Source organism: Moschus berezovskii, chromosome 9, assembly GCF_049115385.1.
Source record: "Moschus berezovskii isolate FMDL1 chromosome 9, NW_MosBer_1.0, whole genome shotgun sequence".
Lineage (NCBI taxonomy): Eukaryota > Metazoa > Chordata > Mammalia > Artiodactyla > Moschidae > Moschus > Moschus berezovskii.
The window spans coordinates 3,709,187-3,727,656 of NC_142468.1; the positions used below are offsets into that span (position 1 = coordinate 3,709,187).

The following is an 18,470-nucleotide window of genomic DNA, read 5'->3' on the forward strand; positions in this document are numbered from 1 at the left end:
CCAAACTTTTATTCTATTTTATTCATTATCTGTAAAATTGCCTGTAAGTTCTGATGCAAGAACCATTTATTATGGAATGTGATGTAAAAAAAGGGAAACATTTGCTCTTCTCTCACTCTTGCACTAAATAGAATGAGTTTCTGGTGCTGACAGGTTCTGATGACCCAACAGAGAGGCAGGGGCTTTAAGGAAGCAGCCCGACCCCAGGTGGTTTCATGCTGGCGGTGGTCTGCACAGAGAACACTCTGCAGGGGAGGGCAGAAAGACAGACTGGGCCCTGGTTACTGAGCGTTTGGCCTTCCCGTGAAGTAGCCCGGCGTTGATTAAATGATCCAGTGCGGATTTTCCCGATGGTTGTGTTCCTGTCGTAGGTGCTTCTTTTTTATATTTTCCTTTACAAAGTAACATTTCCCTGTGCAAATTCACTGATGAGAAATGTAAAAACCACATAATTCTAGATCCAGTTTCTCCCCATTTCAAAAAATGCATTTCTTGGCATTCTTAGTTTTAGATAAATTGCTTGCTTTATTGCTTGGCTGTGTGCAAGCTAATTCTTTCCCATTTGCACTTAAAATTTGAGTAGGAGGGGAATTGTTTTCAGAGGTCATGTTGGATTGAGGTGATTGTGGGCTTCCCTGGTGACTCAGCAGTAGAGAATCCTCCTGCGAGTGCAAGAGACGTGGGCTTGATTGCTGGGTCAGGAAGATCCCTTGGAGAAGGCAATGGCAACCCACTCCTGTAGTCTTGCCTAGAGAATTCCATGGACAGGGAAGCGTGGTGGGCTGCAGTTCTCGGGGTCACAAAGAGTTGGACACAACTTAGCAATTAAGCAACAACAAATCACTGCAAAAGAAATCTGGTAGTATTTGTGAAAGGGAGCCTGGAGGAGAGCTCATTGATGACTCTCTGTTAGCTCCTGGTTGGCTGAATCTTTCTCCTCCTTTGATATACTGTCAGTCAGCACTACCAAAACCGGGGTTTTACTGCCTGTTCATAGACAGAGATACCCTGTAGGGGAAAATGGTTCTCAGAGTGAGGTTCCTGGACCTGCAGCATCAGTGTCACCTGGCAGTCTGTTAGACACGCAGGTTCAAGGGCCCCTCTATACCTGCTGAATCAAACCCTGAGGGTGGGGCCGGCAGGCGGAATTGAACATGTTCTCCAGGGTGATTTCCTTGGGGCTCAAGTCTGAAAATGCCTGCTCTAAAGTTAAGAGAGAGTTGACTCTGACTTGACAGAGAAAATAATTTTAGATCTTTCTTCTGTCTTTTTTAACTCTTATTAGGATTAAATGTAAAAATTAGCCTCAAAGTAACTTTTCCCAGAGGCTCCTAATACGTAGTCTTCACTGCTTCTCTTTGCTGATGTAATAAACCTTTTTGCTCAGACTTACGTGGAAACCTATTTTTTATGTATTCCTAGAAAACAATGGATTCTTATTATATTCTTAGAATGAGAAGTTATTTTATTATAGAAATACAGGAAATCTATTCTTAGGAAACTTGAAAACAATAAATATTATTTTCCAATGGTAAGTCATTTGAAAGAGGCAATGAAATGACTTGACTTTAGTCATGTAAAATTTAAAACCATTATTGGTGAAGATTCTTCAAGCCCATACCAACTATTAATGTGGACTTAGTGAGACACATACTGCCCTCAATTAGAAGTCTGGCTGTGAAGTGAGCCACTGGTGCTGCATTTGAAATGACATAATTAAAAGCACTAACACTTTGATTCTGCAGGTCCAATCTGACTATAAAGTGTGATGTGTACATAGAGACCCCTGAGAAGGGAGGTGTGTTCATTGCTGGAAGAGTCAATAAAGGTGGTACTTTGATTAGAAGTGCCAGGGGGATTTTCTTCTGGATTTTTGCGAATGGAACCTACAGAGTCACAGGTGATCTAGGTAAGTGGTTTCTTCTGTAGCACGTGATTCACTGTGTGATATGTTGCTGTGAGTGTCTGCTTTTTACCTAAGGGAGTAATGAAATACCTCGCCATGTTTGAGCATCTAATTGGGAAGAGATTCAACATGTGTAAGCAAACACCAAACAATTCCAAATTATAGTGTTAATTAATTAGTACAGAGGCAGCTCAGTGAAAGAGGAAATTGTGCAGAGTCTCTCGGGTATTGTAGACTTGAGCTAGGCTGTTAGAGTAGGGTGTGGGGGTGAGGAGAAAATACTCAGGAAATTTAAAAAAAGCAGAACTATAGGGATGTTGCTGGTGTGCCTATGGAAATCGAAAGGGAAGAGTTAAGTTGCTTAAAATGGAGACACTCTATTTCCTAATCTAGTCAGTAACTTGAAAACAGCTGAAAACAGCTTGACTTTATTATTCATCCTAACAGTCTCTGTCTTATGTATAATAGTATTTTATCTAGAATAGATACTTAGAATCTGTTCAAGTTGAATTCCGCCCACTTCACTTTGGTTTGGGTACACACCACTGTGTTGAAACTAGATCTTATTGGTGACTCTTTCTGATTCAAAGTCTCTTGAATTTCATCCTGCATTAATAAAAAGTCTTCTCTCCTATTGTTTTCCCTCTTTGCTTCTTCCTTAGGTTAAAGGGCTCCAATGATAAAATAGAAGTTAAAGAGCCAGTGGGTAATAAGGACATTAGAATAGAAATTGCATAATCGTAGCATGACTGGTCTGGAAGGTACCTCGCATTTTCCAATCCAAAAGAGAGTGCCAGAGAGGTTAATTGATTTGCTGAAGGTCTCAAAATGAGGTAGTAGAAGAAGTGGAACTAGAGATTTAAATCTCTGTGTTCAGTCCCCACTGCCCTGTGTCTTAAAACTGCCCATTGAACATCTCATCCTGGGTTTCTGTCAGGCATTCAAACATAGTACATTAAAAAATTGACATTATTTTCTCTCTAATTCTCTAATGTAATTAATATTACCTTGTAGTCAGTTACACTAGCTGGAAATCTTATGGTAGTTTTTTGACTGTTCCTGCTTATCTTCCATATTCGGTCCGATCAGGTGTACATACAGACCTGAATATACATGCTAAGGCATCAGTACCCTGCTTGGTTTGTAAGTTTGTTTTGCTCATTCTCTTGTGAGTTCATGTACTGTATATGGTTCAGGGTAGGATCTCTGCATGTTGAATGCATTCCTCATTTTTGTTTGAAATCAGTTGTAGATCTTGGAAATGTCGACCTTTATTATGACTGACTTTACTAACATACAGATTCTCCTAGGAACCCCCAATGAGTTATGTGATTCGGTGATTTAGATTTTAAAAATATGTCAACTTAGGATAACCTTTTTGTGTTACAGCTGGATGGATCATATATAGTTTAGGACATGCTGATGTGACAGCAAAAAAATGGTATACACTCACTTTAACTCTGAATGTAAGTATTGCCGATCCCAGTTCCTGGAGGTAAAATGTTCTTTTCTTGTGTCTTTTTTTTTTTTAACATTTTATGTTATAAAATGAGATGGGGAAAGTGTGATAAACAGTGGAAAACAGGCAGAGAACCTGCCCTGATACCAGCAAACCACCAGTCCTTGGGATGCTGGCGTGTGTCTGGGTTATTTCACCTTTGTGAACCTCTGTGTCCTTATCTTTAAAATGGAAGTAAGCTCTGTGGGTTGTTTGAGAGTTAGATGATTTTCATTTTTTTTCATTCGACACATTTTTATCAAGCGTCTACTACATGTACTGCTTTAAATACTAGGGATACAGTAGTGAACTAGACGGGCAAGATTCCCACTCTCAAGCCTCTGTTCTTCTGGGACAGGAGTTATTAAGCTTTTTTTTTTCTGTAAAGGGCCAAAGAGGAACTATTTCAGGCCTTGAGCACCCTACGGTGTACTTTGCAGTTCTTCAGCTCTGCTTTTGTAGCGAGAATGGAGCCTTTGACAGTAGGTGGATGAATGGGGGTGGCAGTGTTGCACTGAATTTATAAAAATAGGTGGCTGGGCTGCAGGCCAGAGCTGGCTGACTCCTGCTATAAATAAGCGAATGACACTGTGAAGGTAAAAATGGGATAATGAGATACAGTAGCTGCCCTGCCGGATTCTCCAGAGAGCGGCCAGGGAAGGCCCCTTGGAGGTGGTGACCGAGCTGAGGTCTGAGCGGGGGACATGCTCTGACTGGCGGCGTGGGAGCTGCGGTCGGAGGGAGGGGCAGCCAAGGCTGGGGGCGGGTGGGGCGGACAAGCGTCTGTGCTCAGTGGGGTTTGTGTGTGTGAGCCCAGGCTCAGAGTAATAGTCACAAGTCCCTTAATGGCGGAAGAGGTTCAACAAGCACTCTCAGAGCTGGAGCTGGATCACTGTGAGGTGTGCAGTAATGGGAGCGTATGTGGCTCAGCATGTGGAGTTGGGCAACTCGAATTCAGGTCTGAGCATCGCTGGTAAATCTGTGATTCTGATTGCTCTTCGCCGTGTCTGCAGCCATAAAACAAAAGAATTAAATGAAGACCCATTCCATTATAAGTGTCTGACTCAAGAGCAGATTTTATTCTGACTCCGCCTAGCACTTTGGATATTTTGCTCTTCACCCTTTTGAAATTAGCGAGTTTCAAATGTGGCCGGAAGGAGTGTGTTGTGAATGTTTGCTCACAAGCAAGCTGTAGTAATGGTAAGAGCTGTGTGCCAGGCACTTAGCTAAGTAGGAAGGGCAGCTGTCTGAGAAAGGTGTTATGTTTATCTTTCTCTGTCAGTGACCAGTATGTTGTTCCTGCGGGTATTTCTCTCTTCTTCCATCCACTCCCCCCGCCCCTGCCACCCACCAGTTAAATGCTGGTTACTGTTTTTCTAACATAAGGGTGAGCTTTTAATATGACCTTGAAGTGATATTCTGTACATAACGATAAAACAATAAAATGAAGGTTAATTACTCTTCTCCTGGCTGGGCTGATGCTCTTTAACGAAGACCTTAAATAAACATCTTGGCCCCTGCAGTTCTGTCTGAAGAGCTGGTAGCTGTAACCTACAAAGGACGTAATTGCAACTATGTGTAAATAAGAAATGTGTTTTATTTCAGTGAGCTTTTGTCTACAATTTTATCAAAATATTATGAAAAGTGTTACATTCCTGCAGATTTTACAGCATTTTGGGGGAGTACAGGAAATATTGAGGTTTTCTTGTGCCTTGGGAACTGTTTATATAAATAGATGAGAATTTCCTTTGAGAAAATTTCCCCTGAATTTCAAACTTCTGCTCAAAGTTGTGGGATCGTTTTGCCTTGATGAGTCTTGCGTGAGAAGAATATTTGCTACACTAAGTGGGTCCAGGACCTTCCATTGAGCAGCAGGCTTCAGAGGACCATTTCCCCATGTCTCTAAGGGGTGTGTCTCTCTCCACTCCAGGGTCGTTTCTCCTTTGGCAAGCTGAATGGCAAGACCCTCTGGAAGAACATCTCTGTGAACTTTCCAGAAAATGGCTGGGCCGCGATTGGGACTCACTCCTTTGAATTTGCGCAGTTTGACAACTTCCGTGTGGAAGCCTCACACTAATCCACAGAGTCCCATGGGACACTCTGCATTGTCCTTCTTTTTGGTTTTGGTTCGGAGCCAGTTCTCGTTTTAATGGTCAATATAGGAGCCTTTCAGAGGCGAAAAATAATGAAGAGGAAATGGGGAGAAAAATATATTTTTGCTGATCCTCTTGAAGGTTATTTTAGAACTAACTCCAAGGGGAAACAGATGAAGCTTTAACATGACCTGATGTGTCCCATACATAGGACACGAAGTACGCGGGTCCCGTCCTTGGGAGTGGTTGGGGTGTTGAGACCCCGAGGCCTTGCGTTAATGCCGAGGCAGCTTTCGTCATCTTGCTTGCCCGTGCAGATGGCCAGGACTTGCTCGTCTGGGACGTGTCTGTTCACACTGGCTGGGTGTCCTCATTTGCGGTCTGCGCTGCCCTCGGGAAGCTGAAGGCCTTGAAGTACTGCTGTGCAGAAACCACTCCAGCATGTTACGCCTGCGCTCTGAGAAGTATTCTTTCTTTTCCTTTTTAAAGTGATATATTTTTGAATTATGGTGAGTGAGATGATTTGAAACATAGCTCATTAATAACTACCTCTAACGATATTTCTACAGTAATAAATATTAGCAGATTAATTGGGTTACCTGCATTTTTTTTTTTTTTTTCTTTTGGGTCCAGCCTTTAGTCTTATGACCCTTACAACTCTGTGAACATTTTCCCAGGTGGCTGGAAGGAGGAAGAAAGCTCCCTGGCATGTAGCCAGTGCTGTTAGTGGGTCCAAAGGTAAAATTGTAGCACATTTTTTGTTTCATTTCATTGTGCCTTTCTGGTCTGACTTCTCTTCTGGCACTGGTGACAAATTAAAATAACTAATGAATACTTCCTTGTGCCTGGAAGATAGATGATCACCTAACCTTTTGCTGGTTTATAGAACTGGATCATCCTCTAATATTTTGTTGTGGTTATAAGTATTTAATTGAAGTACAAATATGTTTAAGTGTAGGTGAGAATGTTTCTCATGCATTATAATTTAATCTAATCATTAGTGTACCCCCTTGAAGCAAATCAGTTATTCATGTGGATAAAATAAATTTTGGGTTTTTTTTTTTTATAACGAAGGTTTAAAAGTTCATTGAACTAATTCTACAGTTCTGGAATTTATAATGATTTAATGTAGGCTAAACCAACATGGCGGAGAAGGCAATGGCAAGCCACTCCAGTACTCTTGCCTAAAAAATCCCATGGATGGAGGAGCCTGGTAGGCTGCAGTCCGTGGGGTCGCTATGGGTCAGACACGACTGAGCGACTTCATTTTCACTTTTCACTTTCACACATTGGAGAAGGAAATGGCAACCCACTCCAGTGTTCTTGCCTGGAGAATCCCAGGGACGGGGGAGCCTGGTGGGCTTCCGTCTATGGGGTCACACAGAGTCGGACACAACTGAAGTGACTTAGCAGTAGCAGCAACAGCAAACCAACATGGAAAGGTTGGGGGCGGGAGGAGAAGGGGACGACAGAGAATGAGATGACTGGATGGCATCACCGACTCTGTGGACATGAGTTTGAGTGAACTCCGGGAGTTGGTGATGGACAGGGAGACCTGGCGTGCTGTGATTCATGGGGTCGCAAAGAGTCGGACACGACTGAGCAATTGAACTGAACTGAACTGAACTGAAACCAACATGAAGTTTAGTATTACCATTAGAGACAAGAAACTAAATTTTAGAATAAATCAGGTTACAGAGGAAAATTTTTAAATTAAAACCAGTCTAAGTGATTTCCAGTTTAGGTCACTACATATTTTTTAAAATTAACTTTATTGAGGTAAATTTACATATAGTAAAATGTTTGCATTTTAGTGTACAGTTCAGTGAGTCTTGGTAAATGGATAAAACAAGATATCAAACTGTTTCGTCACTCCAGAAAGTTCTCTCTTATCCCTGTGCAGTCATTTACCCTCACCTCACCCTGATCCCAGGCAGTCATTGATCTGATTTCTGTCACTGTTGATAAATTTTCTTTGTTCTGAAACATTATAAAAACGGTATCATACACTTTGTACTCTTTTATGAATGATTTCTTTTACTTATCATGAAGTTTTTGATATTTGTTTATGTGCTATGTATATCACTGATTTGCTCCATTGAAGGGGTGTACCACAATTTGTCCCCCCAGCTTTTTACAAATAAAGTTGTTATGAACATTTGAGTACAAGCTTTTGTGTGGACATATGTTTTCATTTTTTCTGGGTAAATGCCAAGAAGTGAAATTGATAGATCTTATTGGCAAGTGTGTGTTCAACTTTATAAGAAACTGTCAAACATTTCCAAGTTAATTGCATGACTTTATACACCCATTCGGAAAAGGCAATGGCAAGCCTCTCCAGTACTCTTGCCTAGAAAATCCCATGGATGGAGGAGCCTGGTAGGCTGCAGTCCGTGGGGTCGCTAAGGGTCGGACACGACTGAGCGACTTCACTTTCACACATTGGAGAAGGAAATGGCAGCCCACTCCAGTGTTCTTGCCTGGAGAATCCCAGGGACGGGGGAGCCTGGTGGGCTGCCATCTGTGGGGTCACATAGAGTCGGACACAACTGAAGTGACTCAGCAGCAGCAGCAGCAGCCGTCTGTGGGGTCGCACAGAGTCGGACACGACTGAAGCGACTCAGCAGCAGCAGCCGTCTGTGGGGTCGCACAGAGTCGGACACGACTGAAGCGACTCAGCAGCAGCAGCAGACACCCATTAGAAATGTCTGAGAATTTCAGTTGCTCTACATTCTTGTCAGTGCTTCCTATTATTATTATTTTTAATTTTAAACCTTTCTTGTGACTCTGTGGTCGGTTCATTAGCTGCTGGGCCTCTTTTCAAGGGCTTATTTCCTATTCATATATTTTCATGAAGTGTTTGTTCAAATCTTTTGCTCGTTTAAAAATATGGTTCCTTGTCTTATTATTGATTTGTAAGAGGTCTCTATACATTTCAGGTGCAGTTGTTTTCTAAACTCAGATATGTATTTTGTAAATTTTCTCCAAGTCTATATCTTTTGAAAAGTACAAAATTTGAATTTGGAAGTCCAATTTGTCATTTTTTCCTTTTATGATAGGTGTGTTTTTGGTGTCCTTAGAAATCTTTGTTTGGCCCAAGTTCACAAGGATGTTTTCTTCTTTGTCTTCTAGAATCTTAGTGTATTTAGTTTCTGTATTCAGATCTGTGATCTCCTGTGCATTACTTTTTGTTCATGAAGAGAGATGAGGATTGAGGTTCATATTCTTCCTGTGTGAATATTCAGTTTCTCCAGCATCGTTTGTTGAAAAGACTTCCTCTGTCAAAAATCAATTGACCATAGATGTGTACAACCAATAATAGACTCTATTCTCTTCTACTGTTATGTGTGTCTGTCTTTAGGCAAATACCACATTCTCTTCATTAGCAAACACCCTTTCCAACAACACAGATGACTACACATGGGCATACCAAATGGTCAATACCGAAATCATATTGGTGGTTATATTCTTCGCAGCTGAAGATGGAAAAGCTGTATACGGTTAGCAAAAACAAGATCTGGAGCTGACTGTGGCTCAGATCATCAGCAAAATTCGGGCTTAACTTGAGGAAAGTAGGGAAGACTGCTAGGCCATTCACATATATGGTCTAAATCAAATCCCTTACGATTATACAGTGGAGGTGATGAATAGTAAAATTTGAGCTCAGCTTATATCCTCCAACTTTGTCCTTCAAAATTGTTTTAATAATCTAAATCCTTTACATTTCCGTAAGTTTTTGACTCCTATATTTCTGCAAAGTCCTTTCTAGAATTTTGATTGGAATCACACCAGCAATACAGATGGGAAGAATGGATATCTTAATAATATCGACCCTTCAACCTGTGATCATGTTCCATCTCCATGCTTTGAGGCTTTCTATAATATCTCTCAGCAATTTCTATAGTTTTTCACTGTATAGTTGGAGAAGACTCTTGCGAGTCCCTTGGACTGCCAGGAGATCCAACCAGTCCATCCTAAAGGAGACCAGTCCTGGGTGTTCATTGGAAGGACTGATGCTGAGGCTGAAACTCCAATACTTTGGCCACCTCATGCGAAGAGTTGATTCATTGGAAAAGACCCTGATGCTGGCAGGGATTGGGGGCAGGGGGAGAAGGGGACGACAGAGGATGAGATGGTTGGATGGCATCACTGACTCAATGCACATGAGTTTGAGTGAACTCTGGGAGTTGGTGATGGACAGGGAGGCCTGGCGTGCTGCGATTCATGGTGTCGCAAAGAGTCAGACACAACTGAGCAACTGAACTATTGTTCGTTTGTTCGTTCAGTTTGTTATATTTATAAATATATATATTATATATATATTATATTTATCCTTAAATATTTTGTTTTTTGATGCTATTGTAAATGGTGTTTTCTCCCTGTTTTATTTTTTAGTTCTTTGTTGTGCATACATCAAAATACAGTTGATTTTCTTTTGTTGACCTGCAGTCCCACCGCATTACTAAATTCACTTATTTTATAGCTTTAAAAAAACAAAAGTTTTAGAATTTTCTACATATATAATAATATCATCTGTAAATACAGATAGTTTTACTTCTTCATTTCTAGTAGGTCTGCTCTGTTTCTGGTATCTTATTGCACTGGCTAGGACTTCTAGTACAAGGCAGGGAAGACGGGTAAGAACAGATGTTTTTGCTGTATTCCCGACCTTAGGGAAGAAGTGTCTTTTGTCATTAAGTGTGATGTTAGCTATAGTGTTTCTTTTCTATAGATTCCCTTTATCTAGGGAAAGTTGCCTTCAATTTCCAGTGTGCAGAGAATTTTATTGTGAATAGAGATTCAATTTATCAATAAGTTATATGATTTTTATATACCTAATAAGACAGTTATATGATTTTTCTCCTTTATTTTGTGAAGATGATATTTCCTGTTTGATTTTTAAATATTAAAACAGTTTTGCTTTCCTGAGATATATCATGACCAAGTGGTGTTTATTACCTTGTGTATATAGTAGTGAATTTGATTCCTTGGTGTTTGCTTAAGGGTTTTTATGTTGTTTACTTGGAATATGGGTCTAGTTGTTTTTTTTTCTTAATGTCTTTGGTTTTAGTACCAAGATGATGTTTTATAAACCCAATGGCAAGTGTTCCCCCCTCTTCTTTATTTTTTGGAAGAGTTTGTGAGTTTCTTAAATCTTAGATGGAGTTCATCGGTTGTATCAGTCAGGGTCCCCGAGGAGACAGAAGCTACACTAGCAAAAACTTCACATGGAGAGTTTCTAACTCATAACAGGATTGACTTCTAAGAGGTAAGGAGACCCCTGAAGGGTACAGGCGTGGCAGCTACGGAGACAGCCGCTCTCTTGGCTGGGCAGGGTCCTCAAGGAAGGAGAGCACCTGGAGGAGGGTCTCCATGCAAGGCCGAGATTCCCATCTCACTGGAGGCGGTGTGGCCGTGGTTCTGTGGACTGCTGAGATGGTGCCGCTGCAGCTGGCAAGCAGCAACCTGGCTATGGGGGTGGACTTGAGACTCACTGGGAAGCCGCCTCCTGGAAGGCTGCTGAACTTTAGAAAGTTCCCCTTTGTGGTGCCGGTGGAACTTTTCTGGGAAAACTGCTGGAGTGTTGGTGAGAAAACCTGGCGGGTCAGGGCCACTGGTTGTCCCAAGCCCTCCCTGGAAGGGAGGCATCACAGGGTATCCCTGAGGCTGCGGTGAGCTCGCCGTAGGAGCAGGAAGAAGAAAGCGCATTGTCTTGGGGATGGAAGCGCCTTCTGAATGTCCCCATGGTACCCGCTTCACTCTCTGGCAAAAGAAAGCGTTTACAGGCCCCAGTTCCAATGTCACAAAGCAGGTCAGAGAAGAGGACTTGGGGCTGAGAAACAAGCAGAAACAGAGTTCTCCAACTTAAAATTTCTTATGTCAGTTTTGGCAGTTTGTGTTTTTCAAGGAATTTCTACATTTCGTATAAGTAGTCTAGTGGCATAAACTGGTTTATAGTATTTCTTTATTGTCTATAAGACATTCCTGATACGGCCAGTCTGTGCCTATTCTCTTTACTAGTATAATTGGAGTTTTGTCAATTATCTTTCAAAGAGCCAGATTTTGAGTTCTTAGGTCTTTTTTTCCTTTGCTTCTTTATTTTCTGTTTTATTGATTGCTGCTTGTACCTTTGTTATTTATTTTCTTTAACTTCAGTTCAGTTCAGTTCAGTTGCTCAGTCGTGTCCGACTCTTTGCGACCCCATGAATCACAGCACGCCAGGCCTCCCTGTCCATCACCAGCTCCCGGAGTTCACTCAAACTCATGTCCATCGAGTCGGTGATGCCATCCAGCCATCTCATTCTCTGTCGTCCCCTTCTCCTCCCATCCCCAATCCCTCCCAGCATCAGACTCTTTTCCATTGAGTCAACTCATCACATGAGGTGGCCAAAGTATTGGAGTTTCAGCTTTAGCATCAGTCCTTCCAATGAACACCCAGGATTGATCTCCTTTAGAATGGACTGGTTGGATCTCCTTGCAGTCCAAGGGACTCTCAAGAGTCTTCTCCAGCACCACAGTTCAAAAGCATCAATTCTTCGGTGATCAGCTTTCTTCACAGTCCAACTCTCACATCCATACATGACCACGGGAAAAGCCATAGCCTTGACTAGACGGACCTTTGTTGGCAAAGTAACGTCTCTGCTTTTTAATATGCTATCTAGGTTGGTCATAACTTTCCTTCCAAAGAGTAAGCGTCTTTTAATTTCCTGGCTGCAATCAGCATCTACAGTGATTTTGGAGCCCCCCAAAATAAAGTCTGACACTGTTTCCACTGTTTCCCGTCTATTTCCCATGAAGTGATGGGACCAGATGCCATGATCTTAGTTTTCTGAATGTTGAGCTTCAAGCCAGACTTTTCACTCTCCTCTTTCACTTTCATCAAGAGGCCTTTGAGTTCCTCTTCACTTTCTGCCATAAGGGTGGTGTCATCTGCATATCTGAGGTTATTGATATTTCTCCCGGCAATCTTGATTCCAGCTTGTGCTTCTTCCAGCCCAGCGTTCCTCATGATGTACTCTGCATAGAAGTTAAATAAGCAGGGTGACAATATACAACCTTGACGTACTCCTTTTCCTATTTGGAACCAGTCTATTGTTCCATGTCCAGTTCTAACTGTTGCTTCCTGACCTGCATACAGGTTTCTCAAGAGGCAGGTCAGGTGGTCTGGGATTCCCATCTCTTTCAGAATGTTCCACAGTTTATTGTGATCCACACAGTCAAAGGCTTTGGCATAGTCAATGAAGCAGAAATAGATGTTTTTCTGGAACTCTCTTGCTTTCTCCATGATCCAGCGGATGTTGGCAATTTGATCTCTGGTGCCTCAGCCTTTTCTAAAACCTGCTTGAACATCTGGAAGTTCATGGTTCACATATTGCTGAAGCCTGGCTTGGAGAATTTTGAGCATGACTTTACTAGCGTGTGAGATGAGTGCAATTGTGCGGTAGTTTGAGCATTCTTTGGCATTGCCTTTCTTTGGGATTGGAATGAAGACTGACCTTTTCCAGTCCTGTGGCCACTGCTGAGTTTTCCAAATTTGCTGGCATATTGAGTGCAGCACTTTCACAGCATCATCTTTCAGGATTTGAAATAGCTCAACTGGAATTCCACCACCTCCACTAGCTTTGTTTGTAGTGATGCTCTCTGAGGTCCACTTGACTTCACATTCCAAGATGTCTTTAACTTACTTTGAGCTTAATTTTGTCTGTTTCTAGCTTCTCACGATATCAGCTTAGAGTTTTGATTTTGGATCTTCTTTTTCATAAGTATAGGCATTTAATACTAAACTTTTCTCTAAACACTAATTTAGCGGCATCTCCCATATTTGGATATGTAATGTTTTTATTTTCAGTTCAAAATGGTGTCTAATTTCCTCTGTATTCTCTTTTACCCTTGGGTTGGTTAGAAGCACAGTGTTTTCCTCTGTTGTGTGGCGTGCGGTCCCCATTCCCCAGCATGGGGTTGAACCCATGACCCCCACAGTGTCAGGGCAGAGTCCTAACTACTGTACCACCAGGGGAGTTCCAGAAGTGTGGTGTTTAATTTCCAATTATGTGAGGATGTTTTAGATTTCTTTTTTTGTTACTGATGTATAGCTTCATTTTGTTGCGGGTCAGAGAGTATGCTGTTTGATTTCAGTTATTTTAAATGTATCTAAACTGGTTTTATGACCCGATTTATCATATACCCTTGAAAAGAATACAGATTGTATAGTGAATGGCTATGATGTTTTAAAATATTGTCGTGTTGGTTGATGGTCTGGTTTCAGAAGTCTAAGCCCTTACTGATTTTCTGTCCGCCTTTCTATCAGTTATTGAAAGGGGAGCATTAAGTCTCCAAATACAATTGTGTTTTTTCTCCTGCCCCTTTCAGCTCTGCCAGTTTGCTGGTTTGGGAGCTTTAGGAGCTTTGTCAGGGCAGGTCCAGCGTAGCCCCCACGCTGGTCTGGAGAACTCCTTTTCGTCAGTCCAGTGTTCTCTAGGAGTTGGTTGAGTTCTCCACTCTGCAGCTCCACTGCTGTTCGGCTCTTGAACACCTCCCACCTCTGTGGGAGTCCTACTACTTGTTCAGCTAACAGGTCCTTGGTCACTGTTCTTTCCCTGCTGATTCTTTGCCTGGCCCATGGAATTTCACACTGTGAATACATAGATTGGTCTGGAGCCGGAGATGCAAATGGGCCCCTCTGCGGGTTTCTGGGCCTCTTTTCCTGCGTAACTGCTTTCCCTCTGCTGCTCGGCACTGCAGACTGCAGGTGCCTCAGCCTCCTTGAACTCTGACCCGCATCTCCACTGCTCTACACGACCCCGCATTCCCTGTATTTCCCCTCTGTGCACTGGCATCTGCTAACTGCCTCCGCACGGAACTTGGGGAACACAGGGCTTGCCTCAGTGATTTCCCCTCTTTCAGGGCTCACAGTCCTGGGATGTGTTGTCTTCTCCGAAACCGTTGCTTAACAGTGGCAGGACAGGTCCATCCCAGTTAGTGTTCTTTCATGGCTGAAAGACGGAACTCTACCCATTCAGCTCGATATTTAGCCTTCATGAGTCTTTTCCAAAATCTTTTAACACTAATGGTATGAATCCCATGTTTGTTGACTTTGATGTTGTTTCAGGTGGCAGCTTGATCGTCTCCAATAGCTTTTAACTTTTTAGGTAGAGGATGTCTCATGCTTCTTCACTCCATGCTTTGGTGCATGCACACGAATGGTGCCCAGCAGGGACTTGATTTCTGGTTAGGTTTGATTTGATCCACTGTGCTTACTATGGCCCATGGTAACCATGAGTTCTATTTATTAAAGTAGACACCAAGCCTCTACATAAAAACCCTCTGTAAATGGCTGTAGTTACTTCACACACTGTCTGAGCTATTTGAGCTGCTAGAACAAAACAGCACACACTGGGGTGGCTTTTTCACAACAGACGTTTATTTCTTGTAGTTCTGGAGGCGGGGAAGTCCAAGATCCAGGCACTGCATGCTTGCCGTCTGGTGAGGACTTCTTTTCTGGCTCATAGCAGCTCCTTTTCACTGAGTCCTCAGACAGCGGAAGGAGCTAGGGACCTCTGGAGCCCTTTTATGAAAATAATAATCCCCGACCCTCATGGGGTTCTCTGCAAGGAGATCCAAGCAGTCCATCCTAAAGGAGATCAGTCCTGAATGTTCATTGGAAGGACTGATGTTGAAGCTGAAACTCCAATACTTTGGCCACCTGATGCGAAGAACTGACTCATCTGAAAAGACCCTGATGCTGGGAAAGATTGAGGGCAGGAGGAGAAGGGGACGACAGAGGATGAGATGGTGGGATGGCATCAATGGACTCAATGGATGTGGGTTTGGGTAGACTCCGGGAGTTGGTGATGGACAAGGAGGCCTGGCGTGCTGCAGTCCACGGGGTCGCAGAGTCAGACACGATTGGGCAAATGAACTGAACTGAACTGAACCCTCGTGACCCAATCGCCTCCTGGAGGCCCCACGTCCCACACCCCTGTCTTGGGTGTTAGGATTTCAACATGTGAATCCTGGAATGTGGAGGACAGACGTATTCAGGGCATGGCGCATACCTGACTGTCACACCCGGAGAAGCGCCACAAAAGTGCTGAACTGGGTCCTAAGGTCTGGGCTCAGTGCTGGCGCCCTTACTTACGCATTGGGTGAATCGCTTAAGCCTGGGCTGAAGCTGCTGTTTCTATAAAACAGACTTGAGGCTGGCCCATGAGACTCCATCCAGCTCTCGCTCTGTAATTCTGTGCCTTGTAAAATCTGCATGTCGTTACTGAATTCAAATTTTGCTTACCTGAAGAGGTAATTTTTTCCCAAATCAATACCGTTTGCTATCCATTGTTTTCCATAGAGCAGATAATCAAACAATGCTTTGTACATTTTCACTCCGGCAAAAATGGCTTCATCAAGTGAAATCATTTTGCAAATGCTAGTCTACTCCATTATAAAGTAATATAGATAAGCCTTGTGGCAGATTCCATTCTTCGAGTTATGTGACCTGCTTAACAAAGACCACTTTATCACTCTCACGGAGCTGTTAGTAATATTTCAAGCTATCATGGTGTCTAAACATTGTGATAAAGTGAGACTAGAATCAAGCGGTAAGATGCAGAAACCACATGATTTAGAAACCACACCTTTGCTCATAGATGGCTTCTTCATAACATTTGATGTTTTTCTTTTGTTGATATTTTTCTTTCATTTGCAGGAAGTATTTGTTTCTTTCAAGTATGTCGGAGGTGTTATGCTTTGATCTGATCATTCTGAAAATAGCCGTGTGCCTCCTTCAAGCACGTGGGTAACCTGAAGCGGCTTTAGACGAGTTCTCCTCCTGCCTTCTCCTCGCTCCCCTCATCCCTGTGGCCCTTCTTCCTCAGCCCTGCCCTTTCTCACCTTCTTTCTCTCTGCCTCCCTCTTTCCTTCCCACTCTGACAGAATTGAACTTGATGTTCCACATGATCAACAATTATTAACTAGAAAAAATGCAAACACTTTTGAGGGATGGTGGGGATCCCCGGGCAAGAAACTTGAGGTGATTTTGTTCCCAATTGATAGTTAAAATTTTCACATTCACTGAGGGAGGGAAACATTATGAAACTCAGGGATTGGAAGATTGTACTGAAAAGACAGTTTATTACTTTCTGCATCTGTTTTGCAGATTGCACTGACTAGTGTTTTTGAATTGCGTGGTAGGTACTGAACACAAGGTGGGGAGTGTTTTTAAGCCAGTGTTAAGGGTGGATATGCAAGGTGGTACCACGTGCTTTGGGAATCAGTGTGGACTTTGGTAGCTATGATATTGTTGCAGTGGATTCACTGCTCTGTTTGCTAACACTGACAGACTGTCAGCTGATCGATTACCAGGTACAGGCAGAGGATACAATTCCCTTTAAGGTGAGTAAGTGATACTATGCTTACCTGTGTGTGGCTTTTCCTTGTGGGGGACACAGTGGCATTCACCCAGGCGGGGCTGCACAGTTTCTGGCCCTGAAGTCTCGTAAGAATTCTTAGCTTCTTGTGATACTGTCTAACGGGGGTAGGAATATGGTCAGACTGACTGCAGATGGGATTCAGGGTATCTCTAACCTGCTTGTCTCTTCCCTGTTGCTCTGGAGACTAGACATGTACATGGCTTCTCCTTCTGTGTAACTGGTAACAGTCCAGGATATTTGAGAATTTCCTGCAAGACTGGGTGAGTTGAAGATCAGTTTCCCCCAGCAAGTCCAGGCCACAGAGCCTCCCAAGATCTCTTCCTACATCCCCTCTATGACGGATTTACACCAACTCTGATTGCTGTTCTTCGGTTGCTAAGTTGTGTCCAACTCTTTGTGACTCCATAGATTGCAGCACGCCAGGCTTCCACGTCCTTCACCATCTCTCGGAGTTTACCCAAACGCCATCCAACCATCTCATCCTGTCGTCCCCTTCTCCTCCTGCCTTCAGTCTTGCCCAGCATCAGGGTCTTTTCCAGTGAGTCGGCTCTTTGCATCAGGGGCCAAAGTGTTGGAGCTTCACCTTCGGCATCAGCCCTTCCAGTGAACATTCAGAGTTGATTTCCTTTAGGATTGGCTGGTTAGATCTCCTGGCACTCTGATTACCTTTGCAAATAATTAAGGCTTGCAAATAAAACTGAAACTACCTTAAGATGCTAGAATGTTTAATTTTATGTGTCAACTTGGCTAAGCCATGATACCCAGATATTTCTTTACAGATGTTTTGTGAAGATATTTTTTAGATGAGATCAACATTTAAATGAGTAAACTTAAAGCAGATTACCCTCCATTGGGATTCCCAGGTGGTGCAGAGGTAAAGAATCTGCCTGCCAAAGCAGAAGACCCAAGAGGCATGGGTTTGAGCCCTGCATTGGGCAGATCTCCTGGAGGAGGAAACAGCAACCCACTCCAGTATTCTCATCTGGAAAATCCCATGGACAGAGGAGCCTGGTGGGCTTCAGTCCACGGGGGCCGCAAAGTCAGCGATGACCGAATGACTGAGCACGCACAGCCCACCTCCGTAATACAGGTGGGCCTCACGCAGTCGGCTGAAGGCCTGAATTTAAAAGCAGACTGACGTCCCTGGAAGAAGAGCAGACGCGCCAGGACTCTGGACGTGACTGCAGGTCTCCGCTGGGTTTGCATCTTGCTGGCCGACCCGGCAGACCCTGGGGCTTGCCAAGCCTTTCCCGTTGTGTGAGCCAATTCCTGAAGACAGATTCTCTCTCTCTAAATGTGTACTTCCTGGTGGTCCGGTTTCCTTTTTGGCTTTCTTAAATGGATATGGATAAAATCTTCCATTTGGGTTACTGAATTACATTTCCTAATGAAAACGTAACAACGCAAGGGATTTGGGCCATTTTTTATAGGGGACAGAAGAGCACACGGGAAACGTTCAGCGATCGTATGCATTTCTGAACGAATGCTGAATGAAAAGCCTACAGTTAGTCTGTGATGGCATTTCCCTCCCCTAGCAGTATAAAGAG

At 43.1% G+C, this 18,470-nt stretch overlaps 1 protein-coding gene across 7 annotated transcripts in view; it reads left to right on the top strand.

Moving 5' to 3' along the window:
* Window positions 1–7,664, top strand: part of GALC (galactosylceramidase) — a 59,414-nt gene extending 51,750 nt beyond the window's left edge. For all 7 annotated transcript variants that reach the window (XM_055435982.2, XM_055435980.2, XM_055435979.2 and 4 more), the window contains 3 exons: window positions 1,746–1,909; window positions 3,296–3,372; window positions 5,335–7,664. In XM_055435982.2, the coding sequence (XP_055291957.1) occupies window positions 1,746–1,909; window positions 3,296–3,372; window positions 5,335–5,481 (388 nt within the window). In that variant the 3' untranslated portion in view covers window positions 5,482–7,664. The remainder of the gene's footprint in view (window positions 1–1,745; window positions 1,910–3,295; window positions 3,373–5,334) is intronic.
* Window positions 7,665–18,470: the final 10,806 nt, after the last annotated feature.